Raw genomic sequence first — 23866 nt, 5'->3', positions numbered from 1 at the left:
CTCTGGACTATGTACTGTGGTAAAAATAGCAAAAATAGTAAGAACATTTAAGTGATTGGAACTGGGCAATTTCAAACAGAACCATTGTTTTTGTTTAGTCTTGTATGTATGTGTGATGGAGCTTCACACATCCTTAGAGTACCCTGTTGCGTCGCCAGTATCCTGGGCTCTTTCTGCAGGCTGTCTGTCTCTCACTGGGTCTTCTGTGGCTCAGTCTTCTGGCCAAGTCATAAAGTCCAAATCCCTTTTGAGGTAACAGAATGGTCCAAATGAAATTCAAAAAATAAATCTTAAAACTAATAACTGCTTCTGCTTTGCCTTTTGAACAGTTGAAGTCTTCTGCGTCTGGGCTCCTTTTCCTGGCCCCTGCAGAGCTTCTCTTCCACAGCAGGATATTCTCACTTATAAGTCCTACCCTCAAGACTTCTTCCACAGGAGCCTAAGCTGGTCCCAGTGGGTTTCTTCCATCTATTGTACCCTAAGCTAGGGTTCCCCCCACAAAGTAGCCTACTCTGCTCCCTGGTGGTCTTCCTACTCCCTTCCCAGGAGCCGGACTCAAACTGTGGGCCTCTCTGGTGTAGAGGGAGACACCGGCTCCCTTTCTAGAGCTTATTGACAAGAGCTCCTCACTGTCTCCCTTCCCCAGGGACCACAATAGTTCTATTGTGACTCTTATTGTCACCTGTAAATCTTCATTCAGAGCTTGTCCCCAGAGAGGTGTATTCTAACCTCACCTCTTGTGGGTTCCTCCAGCCTGCAACAGCCAAGGGGCTTCTCTAGAGAGAACTTTTTGTCCCACCTTTCCTTCTAAGTAACTTTTTCTTGATGCTTTTCTAGCAGACTCTTTCTAGCTCAGCTGTTCCATTATTAATTATCTAAAGAGTGCCACCTGGAGTACCTGATTGCTCCCAGGTGTGGCCCATATGGTCCAGTTATACCCTAACTCTCCTGAAGGTCCATTGGCCCTTTTAAGATTAATGAATGAAGAAACACAGACCTAATTATCAGCAGTTGATGTAGAGCTCCTCCTAAGTGTCAGGTAAATTCCTTTAGTATTGTACTTTTAAGTGACTGCTCCATCACTGCTTTAAAATTTCTACTGTGCTATGCAAAGATCACCCTACTACTGTTTCCTGGCCACAATTCTTAGCTGAAAACTTTCAAAAAATTACTGCCTTTTATAAAAGCTAGATTGGCTTTCCCTTTATGATGATTTGTATCTGGTTCTGAAACACAAGCTAGATATAGTAGCTAATGCAGAGGACTGGTAGAAAAGTGTAGTTTATTTAGAATTTGGGTAAATTGCAGAGGTGATGGTGCAATCTGCACCATTTCTGATCTAAATGCAGTGAGAAGAATGTTTGGAGGTACGTATATCTGTCAGGCATGAAAAAGCAGGGCAAAATTACCATACACATTTTGGAGGAAACACCAATCTTCACAAAATTGGGTAAATTAGAACAATGGGATGGTATAATGCAAATTGGGATTGAGGAAAGCAACCAAATGTATTATCGTCGGAGGTTTTCCCCCCTCTATTTTGGTCTCCTGCGAACAATTTCTCTCAATGGAGACTTGAACGGTGGACCTTCATATCCCAAAATAGCAGCTCACTCCACCTTTTTAACTTGAGAAGGATATTGCAGAATTGTGTTATCCTGTCCTTTCCACTCTCATTTAGTTTAACCCAGCTGCCATATTATCTTGTTTTAAACCAGGGATCGGCAGCCTTTGGCACGCGGCTCGCTAGGGTAAGCACCCTGGCGGGCTGGGTCGGTTTGTTTACCTGCCACGTCCGCAGGTTCGGCCGATCGTGGCTCCCGCTGCCGCTTCCCGCCAGCCCCATTGGCTTGGAGCAGCGAACCGCGGCCAGTGAGAGCCGCAATTGGCCGAACCTGCGGACGCGGCAGGTAAACAAATCAGCCCAGCCCGCCAGGGTGCTTACCCTGGCGAGCCGCGTGCCAAAGGTTGCCGATCCCTGGTTTAAACTAAGATTGTAAACTCTTTGGAGCAAGGACCATCTCTTATCTCTATAGATAACACAAGAGGGCCCTGATCTTGTTTGGAGGTGTAGATGCTACTGTAATACTGCTGCTGATCCCTTATCTGTTGTTACCACATTCTCTTTAAGCAGAAGACATCTGTAAAAACATGGTTAGTTAGCTCCTGCTTCTGGCCTGAACTGCAACATCCTTGCTGTTGTGACTCATTGTGGTCTGATGTTGCTGTTACTTTATTTTGCTATTTAATATTCTTGACAATTCTATAAATGAGGAAATTAGGTGTAATTGTAGGACAAGGATGTTAATGTTAAGCTGCCATGAATATACACTTTTTGTAGAATTGAAAACAAAATGAAACTTGAAAAGGCTACCCAACAAGTAATACAAATAGAAAAAATACTCTTTGAAACAGGATGTTTTTAAGGCCTTCCTTCCCACACAGTTTTTGTGAGATGTGTTTAACAGTGTTTGGGGAGTAATAGATATGTTACCACTTTAGTTTACGTATATTTGCAAAAACAGAAGTCCTGTTTGTTTGTTTGTTTGTTTTAAAGGTTAGTCTTTGTTTGAATAGGATATACATATGAGTCTATGCCCATAGTATTTTGGGATGACAGAGCGCACACGTATTTTTACAAAAATATTAATGTTTGACATGAGGTTAAGACAGAGTTGAAAGCAGCAACGTAACAGTTCTGAGGGAGAGATGCTGGCGGGCTGAAGATATTCAAAGAACTGCATGTTATTTTAAGCCTTCAGAACCTGAATTTTCTTTTTACCTGTGTGAATATTGATTCTCTTGGAGTCAAATATGGTGTTGCCTGACTTAAATGCTGTATTTGAGGAATCACTGTAGTGTAGTGTTGCAAGCAAAGGACCCGGTCCTGTACACTCCTTCACACACAAGTAAATTGATGCAATAGTCCTGTTAAGCTTACCGAGACTACTTATGTAAAGATACTCACATTAATAACTGTTTGAAAGGCTGTGACCTGATTTAGCAGTATATCCACAGAAGAACTTTGAGGCAACTTAGGGGCACAGAGGGCTAGGATTTTAGCAGAAAATAAGGTCAGAGGCAGACTGAAGAGAATGCTAGACCTATGATTCTGAAGTCAGTGAGTTGTTTGTTGTTTTCTGTGTCTCTGTCTTTGGTTATTAAACCAGTTGTAGCGCAAGTAAAGTGTTCCAGCCTTTCTGTATCCACATTTCACATTGCTGCTGCTGGAGTTCTTAAAAGTAAATGTAAATTTTAAACTCTGCAGCTGTTGCTTTTGCTGTCAATTACTCTTTGTTCAAGATAATAACAGACTGTGTGCATATAGTAAATGAAAATAGACTGGGGTAGACTACTGATTCTTTTTCCACTCACTTCTCACCAGTAAAAAAATGTACTAACTCCAGAGCTTTGTCTACATTAGTTGTCAGTTCTGCTTCCCCCACCAATTAAATCAGGAGTGCAGAGGGGGGAAGGACTTGATCCTGTTCCCCAATTTCTCTATTTAGACCCCTGCTGCTGCTGCCTCGGACTCACATAAAAACGTTTAAGCAGGAGGGCTTCCTGTTTCTGCCGCCTCATGGGGCAGTGTCTCTTTTTTTTTTTTTTTTTTTTTTTTTTTTTTTTTAGAATTCATTTTGTACTGTTTGGCCTTCATCTTTTATAATGTGAGGATTAGGTTTACAATATTTTTATATAGTTAACAGAATTTACATTTCTATTGCTTTCTAATCTAACTGTCTAAAGTGTTGTGAAAGCCATATATTCCAGGGTTGTTTTTTTTAAATTGGAGCAACTTGTGCTGGTGGATTGTCTTTTTCATTATTTCTTGTAATCCTGTAGAAATTCTGCTAGCTCTTTGAACAGTGATGAAAAATAGAAAATACACCAGATTCCTTTCAGTCTTTTTGCTTTAAAATTGCTGGGGTTGGTGGTTGGGGAGAGGTAAGGTCCCAGTCCTGCAAACATACATGAGTAATTTTATGTACATAAGTAGTTCCCTAAACTCAGAGGACCTACTTATGTGCAAAGATGCATGCAAGAGTGTTTCTCTGTAGAATCAGAGCCTTATTTTGTAGTAAGAGAGAGGTCATGAAATACTGTCTGAGTGACTAACCTATTTGTATGACAGGCTTGAAAACCTGCCTTAACTCTAATATTTCCACATTTTCCAATGTGTAAATAACCACCTTAACTTTCGCTTATTTGGCTTTCAGGTAATTGTTTTTTAAATTACAGTGTTCTGTTGTTCTCCCATTTAAGTTATTGATACATATTTACAACCTTAAATTAAAATTAATAGACTATTGTGACCACACTGCAGCAAAGCATTTTAACTCCACATAATAAAAAGAAAGTGTCTGTTAGAAAAATTATAACTTCTGTAACTGCCATTCTGTGCTGAGCTGACCTTGATGGGAGGTCATGAATGAATGAAATAAAGGTGATGAAATGGAAGGACTTGATGGGAGGTGCAGTTACTGTTGAAGGGAGAAAATGTTTAGAATTGTCTATATTTTCACTCACTAACTTCATATGCATTGAGAACATTCTCACTACATGTATGTCGGTTTTTGAAGTATGCATTTACATGCATGTGCAGACAGTATACTGAATGTTTCAATACATTGCTGGAAGATGAGACCAGTACATTGTGCAGAAAGTTTGTCTCTTACATGGTGAATTCAGTATATTAATATAAAATAGCAGCTAGAAGTTGAACTAAAAACCTCACATTTGCTGTTTGTTTTCTTTAGACACCTAGCTGTTGGGCAGAAGAGGGATCAGAAAAGAGATCGCATCAGCGTTCAGCATCGTGGGGGAGTGCTGATCAACTAAAAGAGGTAAATAGTTTTACATGAAGTAGGTACTCGACAGGCCAAAATTGTAATGCATTTTTAAAAAAAGTTTCACGCTAGTATTTTGGAGCCTGGAAAGTCTGTGTGTGCACACCATCACCCATGCAGGTTCAGCCCCTAGTTCAAGACAGAGTGACTTTAGGGCTGCTTTATTTTGTGCCAGCTGAACCATCTCTCCCCAGCTCAACCTTTTGGCCCTGGAGGAGGAGCAGGAGTGGCTGGTGTAGAGACAGATTTGCCACTTAGTACTTTCACTGAATAGGGAAAATTCCTATTTCCCTATTCCGGAGAGTAGCCTCCCAGAGAGTAGTTATCAGTGGTTCACAGTCATGCTGGAAGGGCATAATGAGTGGGGTCCCGCAGGGATCAGTTCTGGGTCTGGTTCTGTTCAATATCTTCATCAATGATTTAGATAATGGCATAGAGAGTATACTTATGAACTTTGCGGACAATACCAAGCTGGGAGGGGTTGCAAGTGCTTTGGAGGATAGGATTAAAATTCAAAATGATCTGGACAAACTGGAGAAATGGTCTGAAGTAAATAGGATGAAATTCAGTAAGGACAAATTCAAAGTACTCCAATTAGGAAGAAACAATCAGCTGCACACACATAAAATGGGAAATGACTGCCTCAGAAGGGATCTGGGGGTCCTAGTGGACCACAAGCTAAATATGAGTCAACAGTGTAACATTGTTGAAAAAAAAAGCAAACATCTTTCTGGGGTTGATTTAGCAGGAGTGTTGTAAGCAAGACACGAGAAGTAATTCTTCCGCTCTACTCAGTGATAATTAGGCTTCAGTTGGAGTATTGTGTCCAGTTCTGGGCCCACATTTCAGGAAAGATGTGGACAAATTGGAGAAAATCTAGAGAAGAGCAACAAAAATAATTAAAGGTCTAGAAAACATGACTTACGAAGAAAGATTGAAAAAATTGGGTTTGTTTAGTCTGGTGAAGAGAAGACTGAGAAAGGACATGATAACAGTTTTAAAGTACATAAAAGGTTATTAAAAGGAGAAGGGAGAAAAATTGTTCTTCTTAACTTCTGAGGACAGGACAAGAAACAATGGGCTTAAATTGCAGCAAGGGAGGTTTAGGTTGGACATTAGGAAAAAATTCCTAACTGTTAGGGTGGTTAAGCACTGGAATAAATTGTCTAGGAAGGTTGTGGAATCTCCTTAAAAATCTTAAGTGATGAGCAGGTTAGATAAACACCTGTCAGGGATGGTCTAGATAATACTTAGTCCTGCCGTGAGTGCAGGGGACTGAACTAAATGATCTCTCGAGGTCCCTTCCAGTCCTATGATTCATACAACGAATGAGGTATATTACTTTTTAAGAGCTCAAGAAGTGGAGCAAATTAAGTCATGGCTGGTCATGATTTTTGAGGCTTGGTGAGGAAGAGGCTAAGTGATTGAAATCAGGAAATAGATGCAGCATTAAAATGTCCATGGGGATGGATATATTAATTAATTGAAGTAAAGCTTTGTGAGTTGTCTCGTTGTGCTTAAGTTTGGGTTATATTTCATTTAAAAAAACAACCTTACTGTAAACCAATGTTAAGATTGCAAAGTTTAGTACTCAAAAGTTAGAAAATACAAGAATTAAGGTTGTCTGAACAGTGTTTGTTTACACAATTACAATTTTTTTCCACAGGACCCCTGCCTCATTCAGTGCACAAGATGGATAGTGCTCACTGAATTAGCAGCTGTTCAATATTTTGTGTTATCCTTATTGTTTAATGTGTGGTTGTAGGTGTTTTTTATTGCACACTATTCAACTTTTGCCCTGAATACAGAATCATTAATTTCTTGGGGGCTTTTCTGTGGTGTTCATCACTACAGTATCTGTGCTTCATAAACTTTAATTTATTTTCACAACAACCTTGCATGGAGGGTGTGTGAGATATTATCACCATTTTACAGACTGAGGTATAGACAGATGAAGGTTGAAAGTGTATACTAACATTGGGAGTCCGGCTTGAAATGACTAGGACCTGATATTTCAACTAGCACTTTAGATGTTCAAACCACAGTTCCCATTGACTTCAGTTGTAGCTGTGAATGTTCAGCACTTCTGCAAATCAGACCCCTGTGGTCTCAAGTTTCACACCGGAAAACAAAGATTACAAAATTATTGACTCCCTGTGAAAAAATTTGTTTTAAGTGACTTGCCTAGCATCACAAGGGAAATCTCTGGCAGATCCAGGTCTGGAATCCAGTTCTCCAGGTCAGCCTTCAGCTGCCTTAGGCATGAGACCACTTTTCTCTTTGTGACATTCTTTACCTAATTAGCTTCCCACCTTCTGATTTCTGTAACAAAGGAGGCGTGAGTCCTACAGAAGACAGCCTCTTTACACTACACAACCCTGATTCATCTTCAGAGATTGGTCATCATTAGGGTTAGAACCTTTAGATGCATAACAGATCTTTGCCACTTGAGCCAACAATAACTGATGGTTCTCCTTCAAGTGCTGGTTCCTGTGTGTATTCCACACATGGGTACGCATGCAGTCCATGCACCTCAGACGAGAGAATTTGCAAGTAGCGTCCATTGGGCCACACCTGTGCCCTGGCACTCCTCATGCTTAGTATCGAGGGTATAAGGAGAGGTGTGGACCATAGGCGCCAACTTTTTCGGGCGCCGGTGGATGCTCAATCTCCAGCCCGACTCCGCCCCTGCCCCCATTTCAACCCCTTCACCAAAGTTCCCACCCCAACTCTGCCCCCTCCCTGCCCCTATTGGACTCCTTCCCCAAATCCCCACCCCGTCCCCGCCTCTTCCTCGAGAGCACCACGTTCCCCCTCCTCCCTCTCCCTCCCAGCACTTGCGAGCGCTGGGAGCTAGGGGGAGAAGCGGAGCCGCGGCGCGCTCAGGGGAGGAGGCGGATGTGAGAGAGCTGCCGCTGGGTGCAGAACACCCACCAATTTTTCACCGTGGGTGGTCCAGTCCCGGAGCAGCCACGGAGTCGGCGCCTATGGTGTGGACTGACAGCCTCTCCAGTTCCTCTTACTGCTTGAATCAGAATCCTCTATGTCCAAAGCTTCTTTGTCTTTCTACCTATAAGTACTTTTGTACATAGTATTAGAGATTACTGTTTTTAGTGCTTTAGGAGTTCTACAGTTAATGTAGAGTAGTTTTCCTCATCTCGGGGACCCTTCCCATTTTTCCTACCTTGGGAGAAGGACTATGTGCAGAATCCAGGATTTAAGAACTGTGTCTCCTGCCTCCGCTCTTTCTCAGTCAGCAGTGACCATCAGCGATGCCTTAACTGCCCTGGGGAGGTTCACATCTCTTCCAAGTGTGGCATTTGTCGCTCCTTTCCTCTCTTAACCTGAGAGAGATGATTGCTTCAATTGAGGGAGTATCTCTTGCAGAAGGTCATGAGACCCTAGGGGACCCCCCAGTACAGCAGCTGCCATCTGCAAGCAGCGCTCCTCCAAGCACAAACTCTGGAGCAGAGGCCAAAGCTGTTTAGTCCAAGGAATGGTTGCCTTGCATGAGAGTAAGAGGCACTCTCATAGGAACCAGAGCAGATTCCCTTCTAGGTTTGCTCCTAAAAGAAAGGATCCCTCCCTGACTCTGTCCCCGTTTTGTGAGTCTTTGTGTACAAGTCCTAAAGACTTAGGTCTGCCTAAACCTCCCACCCACAAGGGTAAGGTGTGAAAGAGAGAGGATCTGTCGATATTGGCTCCAGCTCATGAACCAAAGGATCAGCACCCACTGGCCTCAACAGAGAGCTCCAAGTTGGACTCCTCTTCGACAGCACTTGACTCACTTTTGTAAGGATTTGTTGACCACCATGTCCATGGACACACCGGATCAGTTCTGACTACTTGGCACCCTGCACTCTGGGACAGACTGACACTTATAACTTTCTGGAGGATATTTGCACCTTTCCTTACCTTCAATCCCCTCTTTTTTTTTTCTGGATCTCGTCCTCCTAAGGGACATCTTGACACCAGGACAGAAACCCACCTTAATGAAAAGGAGCTACTCCCCTACTCTGTCCATAAATTGGCATCTTCATCTGCTGTTACTGATGACACCCCTGATGTAGCCAGAATCTCCCTTCTCGTTGGATGAATCCAACGTCTCAGACAAGTCATCACCTCCACATACAGAGGCTAGCGGTTGGCCTGAACAGAGTCTCTAGGACAGTGGCTCTCAAACTTTTTTACTGATGACCCCTTTCACATAGCAAGTCTCTGAGTGCAACCACCCCCTTATAAATTAAAAACACTTTTTTATATATTTAACATCATTATAAATGCTGGAGGCAAAGCGGAGTTTGGGGTGGAGGTTGACAGCTCGCGACCCCAGTAGGGTTCCCAACCCCCAGTTTGAGAACCCCTGCTCTAGGATGTCTCGGACCCATCCTCCAGCCAGACACAATTATCTGGGAAACCGATGGTACCCAATGCCTTGGGGTCCCCCCTTATATAACTAATCCATGGGATCCCTACTTCCCTAAGGACAGATTCCAGGCCATGAACAGCCTGATAAGAGAAGTCGCCCACAGACCAGGTCTCTGGCTGCATCATCCTTTGCTGTCAGTTAGCTCATCTGCCTCCCCTGCACAGGATATGGGCCCATACCATGAGAACACAGGGAATCTCAGTAGTTTCCTTTTCAAGAAGTGCCTATACTGGACATTTGTAGGGCAGCAACCTCCATTTTTCTGCAAGTGCTGATCCCGATGTGTATTCCATGCATAGGTGACTGGTAAGCAGCATTCACAGGTGCAGGAGTGCGGGAGGGTGTTAAGATGCAGGTGCTATAGATGTCTGTAATTCTGCATCTGCAGAAGAGGCTTGGACTAAAGCATAATGCTTTGTGAAGGTATAGACGGAACTCTAGGTTACTTACCTGTAACTGGAGGCTCTTTGAGATGTGTGGTCCCTATTTGTATTCCACTACCTGCCTTCCTTCTCCTCTGCTTCGGATCATTTCTGGATTCACAGTAGAGAAGGAACTAGAGATGCAGTCGGTCTGCACCACCCCTTACGACCTTGGTACTAAGGGCTGGTCTACACTGGGGGGGGGGGAGGGTCGATCTAAGATACGCAACTTCAGCTACGTGAATAGCATAGCTGAAGTCAAAGTATCTTAGATCGACTTACCTGGGGTCCACATTGCGCGGGATCGACAGCCGCGGCTCCCCCGTCGACTCCGCTACCGCCGCTCGCTCCGGTGGAGTTCTGGAGTCGACGGGGAGCGCGTTCGGGGATCGATATATCACGTCTTAATGGGATATATCGATCCCCGATAAATCGATCGCTACCCGCCGATACGGTGGGTAGTGAAGACGTACCCTAAGTATGAGGAGCAACATGGTGCAGGCATGGACCAACGGATGTTACTTGCCAGTTCTCTGATCTCAGATGCATGGAGCAAATGCGTACCCACATGTAGAATACAGAAAAGGACCACACATCTTGTAGGACCTCCAGTTACAGGTAACTAACCTCCATCAGTAGCAGGTTGTCATCCTCTTATGCGGACAACTCACTGGGAGGAGGTGAGACATACCTGTTGACCATGGATTTCAGATATTTGCTGACAACAGGAATGGTGAGACTCATGAATCTTGGGTTCCATTCCAGTTTCTGAAAGGGAGTGTGTTCTCCTGGTTACAGATCCTTCTGACCTTGTTTCCCTCCAAGCCTGATCCCTTCTTCACGTGTACCCACCACCCTGTATCTGTCCTTTCTTTTCTTTTTGCCCCCACCCCCAGCTCCCTATCCAGTCTCCTTGCCCAGCTAGTCCTAGTTTCCTTGTCTGGGCTCCCTAAGCTCCTCAAACCAGTTCTGTTTCTCCCCCCACCCCACCAGGCTCTTTTCCCAGCCAGTCCCAGGCTCTCACTTCCCCCCCACCCCTAGTCTCTCCAGGCCTCTACATAGCCAGTCTGTCAGTTTCCAGTTCCACAGCCAGTCTGTCTGGTTCCTAGTTTGCTCCCCCCTTTTTTCCTCTCCTTGGCTTGAAGTTCCAGGGTCTTTGCCCAGCCAGTCCCATTCTCTGTCTCCCAACAAGAGTTGGCTCTTGCCCCCCTCTGAATATAAGCCACCTACGTCCTCCTTCCATCCTGCTTGGGGGCCAGCAGCGGGGGCACAGAGCACAGAAGAGACAATCTCCCTGCTCTCAGTTCCTGTGCTCAGTGTCACAGGAAATGTCTACTCTGCAATTAGACACCTGTGGCTGGCCCATGCCAGCTAACTGGGGCTCACAGGGCTTGGACTGCAGGGCTGTTTAACTGCTGTGTAGACTTCCGGGCTTAGGCTGCAGCCCGAGTTCTGGGACACTCCCACCTCGCAGGATCCTAGAGCAGGGGTCGGCAACCTACGGCACGCGTGCCAAACACGGCACGTGAGCTGATTCTGAATGGCACGCTGCCTGCCGGTGAGAGGAGGAGGGGCGGAGGGGCCGGAAAGCACCCCGCTGGGGAAGAAGCAGGAGAGGAGGGAAGCTTGGCTGCGGCAGGACCAAGCTTCTGCCTCCTGCCCCAGCAGGGGAGAGCGGTGGGGGGGGTGTCCCGGCCCCCCGCCCCACTCAGCCCCCCGGCCCACCGCTCTCCCCTGCGGGGGCAGGAGGCAGAAGCTTGGTCCTGCGGCAGCCAAGTTTCCCTCCTCCCCTGCTTTTTCCCACAGCTTGGTGCATTCCGGCCCCTCTGCCCCTCCTCCTTCCTCTCCCTGCCAGGATGGCCCTTGCGAGGGGGAGGGGGAAGAGCGGCAGGCTGCACACAGCTCCGTAGAGCAGGCAGAGAGAGGTAGGGACGGGCCTGGGGGAAGGGGGTGGAACAGGGCATATCCCTTCCAGCCCCCTGCCCAGAGCCGCTCAGGGCAGGGGGCTGGGAGCACCCCCACGAGCTGAGCACCCCAGCCTTCTGCCCTGCACCCCCCCCACACACCCTCCAGCCCTCTGCCCTGACCTCCCCCCAACACCCACCCAGCCTTCTGCCCTGCACCCCCCACACTCCCCAGCCCTCTGCCCTGACCTCGAGTCGCCCCCAACACCCAGCCCTCTGCCCTGCACTTCCACCCCCCCCCCAGCCCTCTGCCCTGACCTCCCCCCAACACCCAGCCTTCTGCCCTGCACCTCCACACACACCCCAGCCCTCTGCCCTGATCTCGAGTCGCCCTGCTCAGCCCACTGCAGGCCTAGGTGAACAGAACCCCAGGCTGGCAGTGGGCTGAGCAGGCTGGCGGCGTAAGATCAGCATTTTAATTTAATTTTAAATGAAGCTTCTTAAACATTTTGAAAACCTTGTTTACTTTACATACAACAATACTTTAGTTATATAATATAGACTTAGAGAGACACACCTTCTAAAAAACGTTAACATGTATTACCGGCACGCGAAACCTTAAATTAAAGAGAATAAATGAAGACTCGGCACACCGCTTCTGAAAGGTTGCCTACCCCTGTCCTAGAGCCTGGGCTCCAGACCAAGCCCAGAAATATACACTGCAATGAAACAGCTCCACAGCCTGAGCCCAGTCAGTTAGCATGGGCCAGCTGCCGGTTTTTAATTGCAGTAGATATACCCCCTGTGGCCTGCAGTTGCTGGGAGCAGCAGTTACAGGGAAAATCCTTCTCAGCCCCTACAGCACTAAGCTGGAGCATGCCCAGTACAGATAGAATCTTAGAGAACTTAACTGCCAAATTCTGACAAGTATAAACTGAGATTTTTATTTTATTTTTTCAAAAGTTTGTAACTTGACTGAATTTGGGTAGTTGGATAAACGGAACATTTGGTTGGGCCAGAAACACATCTCTGACATTGTTTCCTGCACCCCTTATTAATTTCAAGCTCCTGCTCCAAAGCATGGAGGCATGCAAGAGCTTCTCAGTGAAACAGTTGTCCCCTAATTCCATTCTTTGAAACAGCTGTATCATTTTTGCTGCAACTTTGGTTAAAATAAAATAAGCCTTTTTTGGCAGGGAAAATATCAGCTGAAATGGTTAGTTTGACAAAGTTATAAGTACCGAAAACAAGGACTGCAGCAATGGAGAGAAGTGTGAACCCTGCTAGGCAACTGTATTTCTGTTATGAGTAACATATGTAAAACTACCTTGTATTTGGGTTTTTGAACTGTGTTCCCAATGTGCTTAACCTCTTTGGCAGTCAACAAACTGTTCACATTTTCCATGCTTTGAACGGACAGTTTGTTTTTTTCATTGCTTTTCGTTCCAACAATGATTCCACTAATTCATACCACTTTTAGTTGGCAGGCATTGTGAACTAAGCAAATATTTGTAGGCATATTTTATAATTAGTTTTGTAGAGTATACAGTATGTGCTGTCCTATTTTTAAATTTCATTAGTATAGTTAAAATAAAATACAGTTGCTGAAAAGAACTAACCAGGAAAAAATAATCATGATTGAATACTTGCACTAAGCTTAGGGAATATTTTATTTAAAGGTACACTGAAAGCTTTTAAAATAATAGAATATGTAGGCTCAAGGTTCCAAATAAATTGTCTCCTAAAAATAACAATTTATAACTAAATCAGATGGTTGAAAATCACTCTGCTCTTGAGTCGCCTATTGTGGTCATCTGCCTGGGTTCCCAGAACTGTGAACCACTGTACCTCCTCAGCCTCCGCAACTGAGAAATTTGCAGCTGCAAAGCTATGTGTCAGCTCCCTGAGACACTAGCTTGTCTGTCATGCTGGCAAAATTTTCAGCATTCTGCCAGTCCAAATCTTGCCCAGCAGGTAACAATCAGTAAACTCCAGTTCCTGAGTTCCTCAGAGACAACTTTCTGCAGTGCTCAATTCCTCTTATTGTAGCACCCACAAAACCTTACTGAATTTGATGCTCCTTCTAAGGGATAGTGCACAGCAGTTTATTAATTTAACTGGGGTTGACAAACCTTCCACTTCAATCAAAGTACAGTAACTCCTTGCTTAACGTTGTAGTTATGTTCCTGAAAAATGCTACTTTAAGCAAAACGATGTTGAGCGAATCCAATTTCTCCATAAGAATGAATGTAAATGGGGGGGGAAATGTTTTTCGCCAGACAGACTATATTTTTTGATTTTATATAATACACACACACACACACACACACACACACACACAAAATAAGTTTTAAACAATTTAATACTGTACACAGCAATGATGATTGTGAAGCTTGGTTGAGGTGGTGGAGTCAGAGGGTGGGATATTCCCCAGGGAATGCCTTACTGCTAAATGATGAATTAGCACTCAGCTGAGCCCTCAAGGGTTAAATGTAGCATCACACTCTACAAGGCAGCATGAATGGGAGGGGAGACAGAATGGCAGAGAGAGACAGAGACATACACCGTGTGTGTGAGAGAGACGCACATTGCTCCTTTAAGTACTCTGACCCCACAGAGTACTTAAAGGCAGCCAGCACATCCCTCAGCCCACGCCACTCAGCCAGCACATCCCTCAGCCCACGCCACTTCCCGCAGCCCCCATTGGCCTGGAGCGGCGAACCGCAGCCAGTGGGAGCTGCAATCGGCCAAACCTGCGGACGCGTCAGGTAAACAAACTGGCCCGGCCCGCCAGGGGCTTTCCCTGAACAAGCGGCGGACCAGCTTTGATTACCACTGCTCTAATTGATCAGCAACGTAACAACGTTAACCGGGACAACTTTAAGTGAGGCGTTCCTGTACTGAGATGATGTATGGTAAAAGTATAACAAGCTTATTAACATAAGGATGTAAGTTTAGTGATACCAAGTATAAGCAATAAGGATAGAAATGATTGCAAACAAGCAAAAGTAAAAAATATGTTTCTAAAACTCAACAAACTGGATCTTTTATTCTGAGATGTTTGTCTGACCTCCACAATTCTTACAGCATGGCTGGCCCGTTCTTTAGCCAGGACCCAACACATGGAGCTCAAAGCACTTGGTTTCTTTGACTCTTCAGGTAAAGGATGATTTAGGGGTTCATTCCCTTTCTTTGTATAGTCCAGTAAAACTTTTAAATGTGTTCTTCTGAAGTGTATCCCTAGATAAAGTTCCTTTCTCCTGTTTGGTGTAGACACCATGCTGGCTTCTCTCCTTTTTGTGTTTTTTGTTTTGTTTTTTACAATGCAAATGATCTTCCTCCAGTCTCTGATATCCATTGTCTTTTGGCCACACCTGACTTTATTTACATTGGAGACACACTCAAGCAGGCAGAGCCACATTCTTCTGTCTTGGGGGTGGGGGGGGAAGCTGGTTTGCCTACTTGGTCTGTTTATAGACTCCAAAACACAATATCACCTTAGCCCATAATTTTACATATAGCATTAATACATACACTTCACAATGACTTTAATCACCAGTGTGTCACCAGTTCACATATACCTTACATGATACCTTTTAGACATTAGATTTAGATTATGACAACAGTGAGTTGGGGTACACTGCACTGGTCAGGGCAGCTGAAACTTACTATTAGATACCAGGGAGCCCCTTGCCTTCTGACATTGGGGTGCTCTAGGGTCACGCTTACCATGACACCTGAGCTAAATTTCTGTTTTTCCCCCCCCCTATAGCAACACTTGAGGAATATCACCATCCGCTCAGTGCAGTGCTGTAGGTGAAGCTTTCTGTTCTGTTTTGGGTACAGTGAGGCAGTCAGTTATTGCAAGACACCCCCAAGCCTGAACTCACATTTTGAATGCTTGAGGGCACTTTTTCTTTTCTCCTCCTTAAAGATTGATCTTTTTGGATTCAAAAAGGATCCTTTTCTTTTTAGCCAATTCTCTATACCTTGTCATTATAATAATGAAGGCTGTTTAATCAGGAGTTAGTGATTGTTTTCAGTGTGGTTTTTTGTTTGTTTGTTTATTTGGGGATGTTGGGTTAAAAAAATTGTGACTAGAGCATGGGGGTTTCTGGTATGTTTATGTCTGTGGTTGTTGAACATAATATTTCTTCAATTTTTTAACACTGTACCAAATTGAGGAATCTTTGCCTAATTAAATTTCCTTAATTCATCTCAAGACCCTGTCAAAAATGTTGTGACATTGGGATGAAGCCCTTGGTAGGGTAATCAATCAGGTATACTTGGTTTTAATTCATTTTCTGTGAAAATGAGCAAATAAACTTTCTTTGAAGAGGACAACATTTCTAAAGTGGCCAAATAATATTGAAATTATGAAGAATTTCCCATATGATCATAGTGATAGTACTTTCAGCTTATATCAAAGCAATCAGTGAAATTTGATTATATTTCAACTTTCCAAATAGTGGTGGGCCCAGGACTTTTGTACTGGCACAATTTTGAAAAAATAATGCAGCCTGCAAGCTTCTCTGTAACAAAAAATGACATCTTCTCTTTATTCAGTTTTTCTCCCCCCTCAATTATTTTATAATAATAATAATAATTAATACTATATGGAGATATCTGATCTCCTAGAACTGGAAGGGACCCCGAAAGGTCATCGAGTCCAGCCCCTTGCCTTTACTAGCAGGACCAAGGATTTTGCCCCAGATTTTGTCCCAGATCCCTAAGGGACCCCCTCAAGGATTGAACTCACAACCCTGGGTTTAGCAGGCCAATGCTCAAACCCCTCTCGCTCTGTCAATCTGTTTCCTCACTTCCCCAGGTGGGTATTGTAGTTTTAAGTGGGTAGGTGAGTTTCTGTGGTTTGCAATGTACAGGAGGTCAGACTAGATGATCATGATGGTCCCTTCTGACCTTAGTCTTAATTGTAGTCTGCTCCCTTTTTTTTTTTTTGTTTTTGTTTAATTTATATGCTCCCTTTTTGTTTCTGGTGATTTGTGCAGTAATCTTTCTGTTTTGTGTATTGTTAGTAAATGCTGTAAATAGAATTTTCTTCAAAAAGTCATATTTATGGGAATATCCTCCAAATCACCTTCTGGTAGCATGTTACCCAAGAAGGAATCTGTGTAGTACAATAGAAACTGCTCTGCCTTACTTCAGCTACGCAGACAGGAGAGTGTTTGAATTTAGCATGTTGAAACCATTGTCTCATCTCATGGATTCAGGGAGATTGAACACCAAGAGTGCAAAATGATGTGTCCCATACAATGGAAGATAAGTCTTAGCACACAAACACAAAGTCTTTAAAGATTAGATGTGTTTAAAAGATTCACTGTATTCAATCAGAAGTTATTGGGCTAGATGCAGGGATCCTTGGGTGAAATTCTGTAACGTGTTATGCAGCAGGTCAGAGTAAATGACCAATAATGGTCATGGTCCCTTTTCACCTTAAAATGTGTGAATCTTTGAATAGGCAGCACTGTATAGTTTGTTTTTGTTTTGTTTTTGTTTTAAATCATCAGCACTTTGCCAAAGAGAATTGGTCTGCGTGGGGCAGTTTTAAAATAGCATTGTAAAATGGGCTAAAGGTGTGTTAGACAGCTTTTCTGAAATGAAGCAATGCATGTTAGTTGTCAGATTTTGAAGACTTTTGTCAGTAATGGTGGGAAATATCAATGATAAACATGGTTCTGTTTAGGACCAGGGAAATCTACAAAGTCTGTAAATTATTTTCTCTGATGTCAAACCAGTTGAGAAGGAACAAAATATGACAAAAGGCCAGAGTCCGGAGGAATGATTGTGGTTTGCATCTATTATTAGGGTTTATTTTGCACCTGAGAAAATTCAGCATTTAAATCGAGTTTGCCTTCAAATTCAGATTGTTGATTAGGCAAGTATTTTGAAAAAGAATGTAATGTATAGGCCAAATGATTGATGCCTGTGCTGCAAGAAGCACCAGACTTGTTCCTTTATAAAATGCTCTAGAAAATATTTGATTTTCTTTTGTCCATGATACTGCTTGATATAAGTAAAGATATAAGCAGTTACCTGTGTCACATCTCATCTTACCTTGATTTTATGTCTTTCCAGCAGATTGCCAAATTGAGGCAGCAGCTCCAACGCAGCAAACAGAGCAGTCGTCACAGTAAAGAAAAAGAACGTCAGTCACCGCTCCATGGCAACCATATAGCAATCAGTCAGACTCAGGTAAGCAGTTCACTGCTAGTATCAGCAACCTTTTTTTTTTTTTTTTTTTTTTTTTTTTAAACAGAATTTAGAGAATAGCCTTCTGTTTCTTTCCATTTCTCCTTTGATTTCCTTCCCATGTTTTAAGTCATGTTGAAATGCTTAACACAGATTGATGTCATGGGTGCTACTGAGATTTTATCCCAAAGTCACAATCATATAATAAAAATAGAACTGTGCCAAGAAAGCAACTTATGCCTCCTGTAAATGTTGAAAGATACCCTTTAAAAACTCTTCTCAAAAATACCCCTGCAGTCAGACATAGCATCAGCAAAAGGCTTCAGTGGTTGAGCTGGGACTACTTGTTATCTCCTTATGTCCATCTGACCACTGCCAGTTAACATCCTGGGAACACTGGCTGTCTCTCACCCCCAAGGAATGCCACTGCTGCCAGTGCAGCAGCTGGGTTCTGGGAGGGCAAACTGGTCTTACCTACGCTTGTCCTTTTCTCCATTGGATCACTGTCACTGAGATGTTTGGGATCTCTGGGTCCAGTGGCAGTCTACTTCCACATACCTCCATAATTTGAGGATGTTAAAAGATCCCCAGAAACTTACTCATCACCATGGCTAGCTGCAACATTAGCAAGGACACATCTTCACAGCAACAGAGAAGGTTAAGGGTGACTTGATCACAGCTTGTAAGTAGCTATATGTGGAACAAAATTTTGATAAGAGGGTTTTCAATCTAGCAAATGAAGATGTAACAAGATTCAGTGACTGGAAGTTGAAGCTAGACAAATTCAGACTGGGAAATAAGGCAGAGGGTTTTTTTAGCAGTATGGATTGGAACAATTTACCAAGGGTTGTGGTGGATTCTCCATCACTGGCAATTTTAAAATTTAGATTGGATGTTTTTCAGCAAGTTGCACTCTAGTGCAAACAAGATTAATTCAGGGAAGTTCTATAGCCTGTGTTATGCAGGTGATCAGATTAGATGATCACAGTGGTTCCTTCTGGCCTTATAGTTAGAGCCCTGTGTAAATCACAATTTTTATTTTTAGAAAATTCACTACAGTGTAAATGATAAAGTATTTGATTTCATGGAGATTGTAGGAAATGAATTTTACAACTAAATTTAGTCAATTTGAAGGATGGACTGACCTTTAGAAGTAACACTAGTGAGTTTAAAAGATGGAATGAAACTGACTAACATTACTTATAAGTAACACACTACTAGCTGCATTTGTTCTCACCACTACTAAGTGCCCCTTTCCAATCCTCCTATCCTCTGGACCATTGCTCCATCTCTTCTCCCCTCCCGCCCTTTGCGCTTCTATATTCCTTCCCCTTAGACAAGCATCTAAATTGCGTTCATCCCATAAAAAATAAGTACAGGCAGTTTCAGTTTTTCAGTGTAAAAAATTCTTCTTCTTTTTCTTTGTTTTAATCCCATCAAATGGGATCTGCTGTACAAGTCCTCTCCCTCCAAAGTGCTATGCTCAATGCCATATTCTCTATCACACCACATACTAACATGTCTTCCTTTATAACATCCCACCACTTCTTGGGCAACCTCTCTGTCTTTTTCCTTCTGTCTTGATCTGGAGGACTGTCTTACCACATAGTAGTTAGAACTGTGCTTTACATGACCAAAACATCTGAGCCTGTACTCCCTCATTTTATTTTCATTTATGAATGTTACATTGAGCATGTACCTGTCCGTTATATTATTTGTTGAATAGTATGAATGTCACATTGCTCTAACGTACTCATTCTTTACGTGGTCTTTCTTGCTTACACCAGTCATCCATGTCAACATTTGCATTTTTGTGGAACAGATCATTTGTTCATGTTTCTTCTTTGTTGTCCAATACTCAGCACTATACATTAAAACTGGACAAACTGCTGTTTTATAGACTTTTCCTTTTAATCTTATTGGTATCTTCCTGTCACATACTAAACCACTTATCTCTCTCCATTTGAGGTAGGCATTTATTATCCTAGCTCTAATTTCATCCTTCATTTCCCCTGATTCAGGAACCCAGATACTTGAAACTGTGTTTTTGGTATTCTCTGCCCATTTAGTTTCAAGAATAATTTTTCAGTGTTCACATTATTAAAATTACATACTCTGTTTTTCCTCTGCTTATTTTGAGCACGTTTCTCCAACACATCTCTCCATTTATCAGGATTTATCAGTGTACAAAATAACCATTTAAAAAAAAGTCAATTGATAGTCAAGTTCTTGCTTGGACTAGAAATGTGTGCATTTTTTGTCGTCCCCTTCTTCCTTCCCGTTGTTTGTGTCCTCACTTGTTATGGTATGTCCAGATTTAGATTGACAAGGTGGATGAGCTAACATCTTTTATTGGACCAACTGCTGTTGATGAATGAGACAACCTTTTGGCTTACACAGCTTTTCTTCAGGTCTGGGTTCGGTGTAAACTCGAAAGCTTGTCTCTTTCACAACAGAAATTGGTCCAATAAAATATATTACTTCACCCTCCTTGTCTCTCTAATACAGGGGTTCTCAAACTGGGGTCAGGACCCCTTGGGGGGTCGCGAGGTTATTACGTGGGGGGTCACCAGCTGTCAGCCTCTACCCTAAACCCCACTTTGCCTCCAGCATTTATAACGGTATTAAATATATAAAAAAGTGTTTTTAATTTATAAGGGGCGGTCGCACTCAGAGGCTTGCTTTGTGAAAGGGGTCACCAGTACAAAAGTTTGAGAACCACTGCTCTAATATCCTGGAACCAACATGGCTTCAACATCCCTGCAAACAAATTTAGGCTGGAAGCTTTTTGGGAATAGGGACTGTTTCTTTCTTGTCTGTAAAATGCCCTACACAATTATGGTGTTGTATAAATAAATGTTTCTCTTTCCTTGTTCCTTAATACTTGTGAAATGTACATGGAAACAAGATCTTGGTTTTTTAGTATATCTGTTCTTTAGGGTGTCTCAAGAAATCATAAGTGTGAGTTTAATATGTCATTTCCAAAGCAATCAATAGTGATGGCACAAACACGCATTAATGTGAAGAGCATAAAGCAAAAACTAACGAACTTCTAAACAGCATTTTAAATGCTAATGTTCTTAGTGTTGCCAAAATAAACTGGAGATTGGTGGGAAAGCGAACAAAAGAAATACAAGCATAATTCTGAATTTAAAAAAAACCAAAACCCAAACATAATCTCAAATGCAACTTTAATCTTACAATTATAAATTAATGTTTCTGTAGCCATACTAACTCTTCTGTCTTGTCTGCCTGAATTGCAAGTCTTCTATGAGATATGTAGTAATAAAGTGCTACATGCTGCGAGAGCATAGAAAAGGGTGCAGTAAAAGCATAAAACAGTACACAGTGCAATTTAGTCTTACTGTAGAAGTATAAATAGTTTTATTCCTGTTCATTATATTATTTGCTGAATACTGTGAATGTCACATTGCTCAGTATTCACTGATCACATAATGAAAGTACCTAATGTTGTGGTAACATTAATTTCCAGCCTTTAATTCACTTGTTTAAATCAAGAAGTTAATATGCCTTTCCTCAAAACCATACCTGTGTTTATTTGAATGCCTGATCTTCAAATGACTAAGTGGATTCTCTTCTGATTTTGAGGTAAAAGCAATATCTGGAACAAACATGGGAAAACGGTGTAGTTCTGAAAATAAAGGTTTAGAATGAAAGTTTCATTTTACCTTTACTATAAACCAGTCAAAAAAGAAAAAAAAAAAACCTGCATAAAGAGACTGTTAAGGTTGCATGGCTAGGCACTCAGATGTCAGGAAATGCCAGTTAAACATGAGCATGCATTTGGGCCAGTATACAAAATAAACCAGCAGTGTCTATAGAGTAAGCATATACATGATATGGGGAAATTACAAAGAAGTGGTCTGACTGGATTTGTTTTTTTTCTTTACATTTTTCTTTTTACTTCTTCTATCTATTTGAAGGCTTTATGTTTATCAGAGGTTTTTCTCCCTTTGCATTCTGCATGCCACACCTTTGCATTCCCTAGAAATTATACAGGCCAAGTATTGAAAAGCACTGCAGTAAAATATTTCATATAAAATTCTGTTCACTTTACAAGAAAAAATAGTGAGTGGCATTAAATGTATGTAATCTTTAATTTCTGTCTTTCTAGTTTCTTAGTGGTAAGTACATTTTTAAATATTTAGTTAACAAACTAAAGATGAAAATGAGCTTCTCTAGATTTTAAAATTAGTGCATGATTCTTTAATTCACTGTCTATAGATTTTTAAAATATGATAATGACCTCACTAATACTGACCCAATGTTTCATCTTACAAAACTCTCCAATTTTAAAGCCTATATAATATTTTATCTCATTGACCTTGTAGGCTTCTATCTCCAGATCAGTCCCTATGCCACTGTCAAATATTTCAGTGCCAAAATCAACTGTTTCACGTGTGCCGTGCAATGTAGAAGGAATAAGCCCTGAATTAGAAAAAGTATTCATTAAAGAAACCAGTGGAAAAGAAGAAGTATCCAAGGTAAGGTTTACGTTTTTGGGGTGTTTTTACATTTTTAATGGTCAGAATTTAGTAACGTGTTGTGAGAATCTTCGAAATGACTGAAGCAACATAGCTTTACATCTAGGGTTGGCTTGAAAAATTTCCGTTAACTTTTTCTATGGAAAAATTGAGGTTTTGGCTAAATAGTTTTTTTGTGAAAAATATCTGCTTTCCACAGAACATTTCAGTTTCATCAAAACCCCAAATATGTCAGCTAAAACCTAAATATTTTCATTTCATGCTGCTGTGGTACTCCATGAGAGTTGTAGTTCAATTGCCTTTATGTCTGAATTCTCTTTTGCGGGCTAGACTCCTGAACTGGACTTCATCCCCTTGGTCTTTCACCTGTCCTCACTAAGAGGGGAGACTGTGTGGTGCATCATGAGAGATGTAGACCAGCTAGGGATACTGCTTATAGAAGAGAATGGGAGCAAACTACAAATACATGGGGCATACCGCTGCAGCATTTCAGAATTGAATTATTTCTGTTAAAGGACAAATATTTCAGTTTTGGTTCTCCATCGAGGGAGAAAAATATTTTCCAACTGGCTCTAGGCATGGCAAAACTTAGTACAGTAAAAGCTTGTGTTATCTGGCACTTTACCAACCTGAAAGCTCTAGAAACTGGCATTTCAGGGCGCCGAATCCAGGCGGCACTCACCTCGGGCGGTTCCCCGCAAGCAGTGACATGTCCCTGCTGCTCCTAGGCGGAGGAACAGCCACAGGAGTTCCGTGCGCTGCCCCCTGCCCCACCCCGAGTGCTGGCCCCACAGCTCCCATTGGCCGGGGACCACAGCCAATGAGAACTGCGGGGGCGGCGCCTGTGGGCAGAGGCAGCACCCAGAGCCGCCTGGCCGCATCTCCGCCTAGGAGCAGCAGGGACATGTCGCCGCTTGCAGGGAACTACCCGAGGTGAGTGCCGCCTGGATCCGGCACAATGAAACCCCTCCCACAACTCCACCCTCTGCCCCGAGCCCCCTACCGCACCCAAACTCCCTCCCAGAGTCTGCACCCCTTCCTGAGCCCCCTCCTGCAAGCAAACTCCCTCCCTCTTATTAACTGGAATTTTTGACTTACTGGCACCCCTCATTCCCCCAACATGCCGGATAACAAAGCTTTTACTGTATCTGCTTTTGCAAAAGGTCATACAGTGGCTTTACGTACATGAGTTTTGAGGTGCCAAAACCTGGTATTTATGGTCCTTCATTATGGTGATAAACACAAAAAGTAGTAAAGTAATCCTACCTTCTCCAGAGGCTTATTCAAGGCTGTTCATATATTTTGCATTAAATCTGGTCTTCCAAGTCTTGCGTTTTCTATTTAGAAGTGGCCAATATTTTGACAGTATTAAAAAAATACCAAAAATAATACACATATTGTCTTTGTGTTATCTCCTAGAGTGTATATTACTGTGCCACTGCCGATGGTTAGAGCTGTTAAAGTCAGAGGTCATTATCAATTTGTCTGATAAATACATTATTCTTGGACTCTAACATCTTATTACTGTACATGTTGGGCTTTATACTGT

General features: G+C 42.6%; 1 protein-coding gene across 1 annotated transcript in view; it reads left to right on the top strand.

The window, feature by feature from the left end:
• Positions 1–23866, top strand: part of GLCCI1 (glucocorticoid induced 1) — an 83081-nt gene that overhangs the window by 40977 nt on the left and 18238 nt on the right. Inside the window, exons 3-5 of the mRNA XM_065398216.1 lie at positions 4758–4844; positions 17699–17815; positions 22165–22317. Coding sequence (XP_065254288.1) covers positions 4758–4844; positions 17699–17815; positions 22165–22317 — 357 coding nt within the window. The remainder of the gene's footprint in view (positions 1–4757; positions 4845–17698; positions 17816–22164; positions 22318–23866) is intronic.

Source organism: Emys orbicularis, chromosome 2 (genome assembly GCF_028017835.1).
Source record: "Emys orbicularis isolate rEmyOrb1 chromosome 2, rEmyOrb1.hap1, whole genome shotgun sequence".
NCBI lineage: Eukaryota > Metazoa > Chordata > Testudines > Emydidae > Emys > Emys orbicularis.
This window is presented reverse-complemented; position numbering and strand designations above follow the sequence as displayed.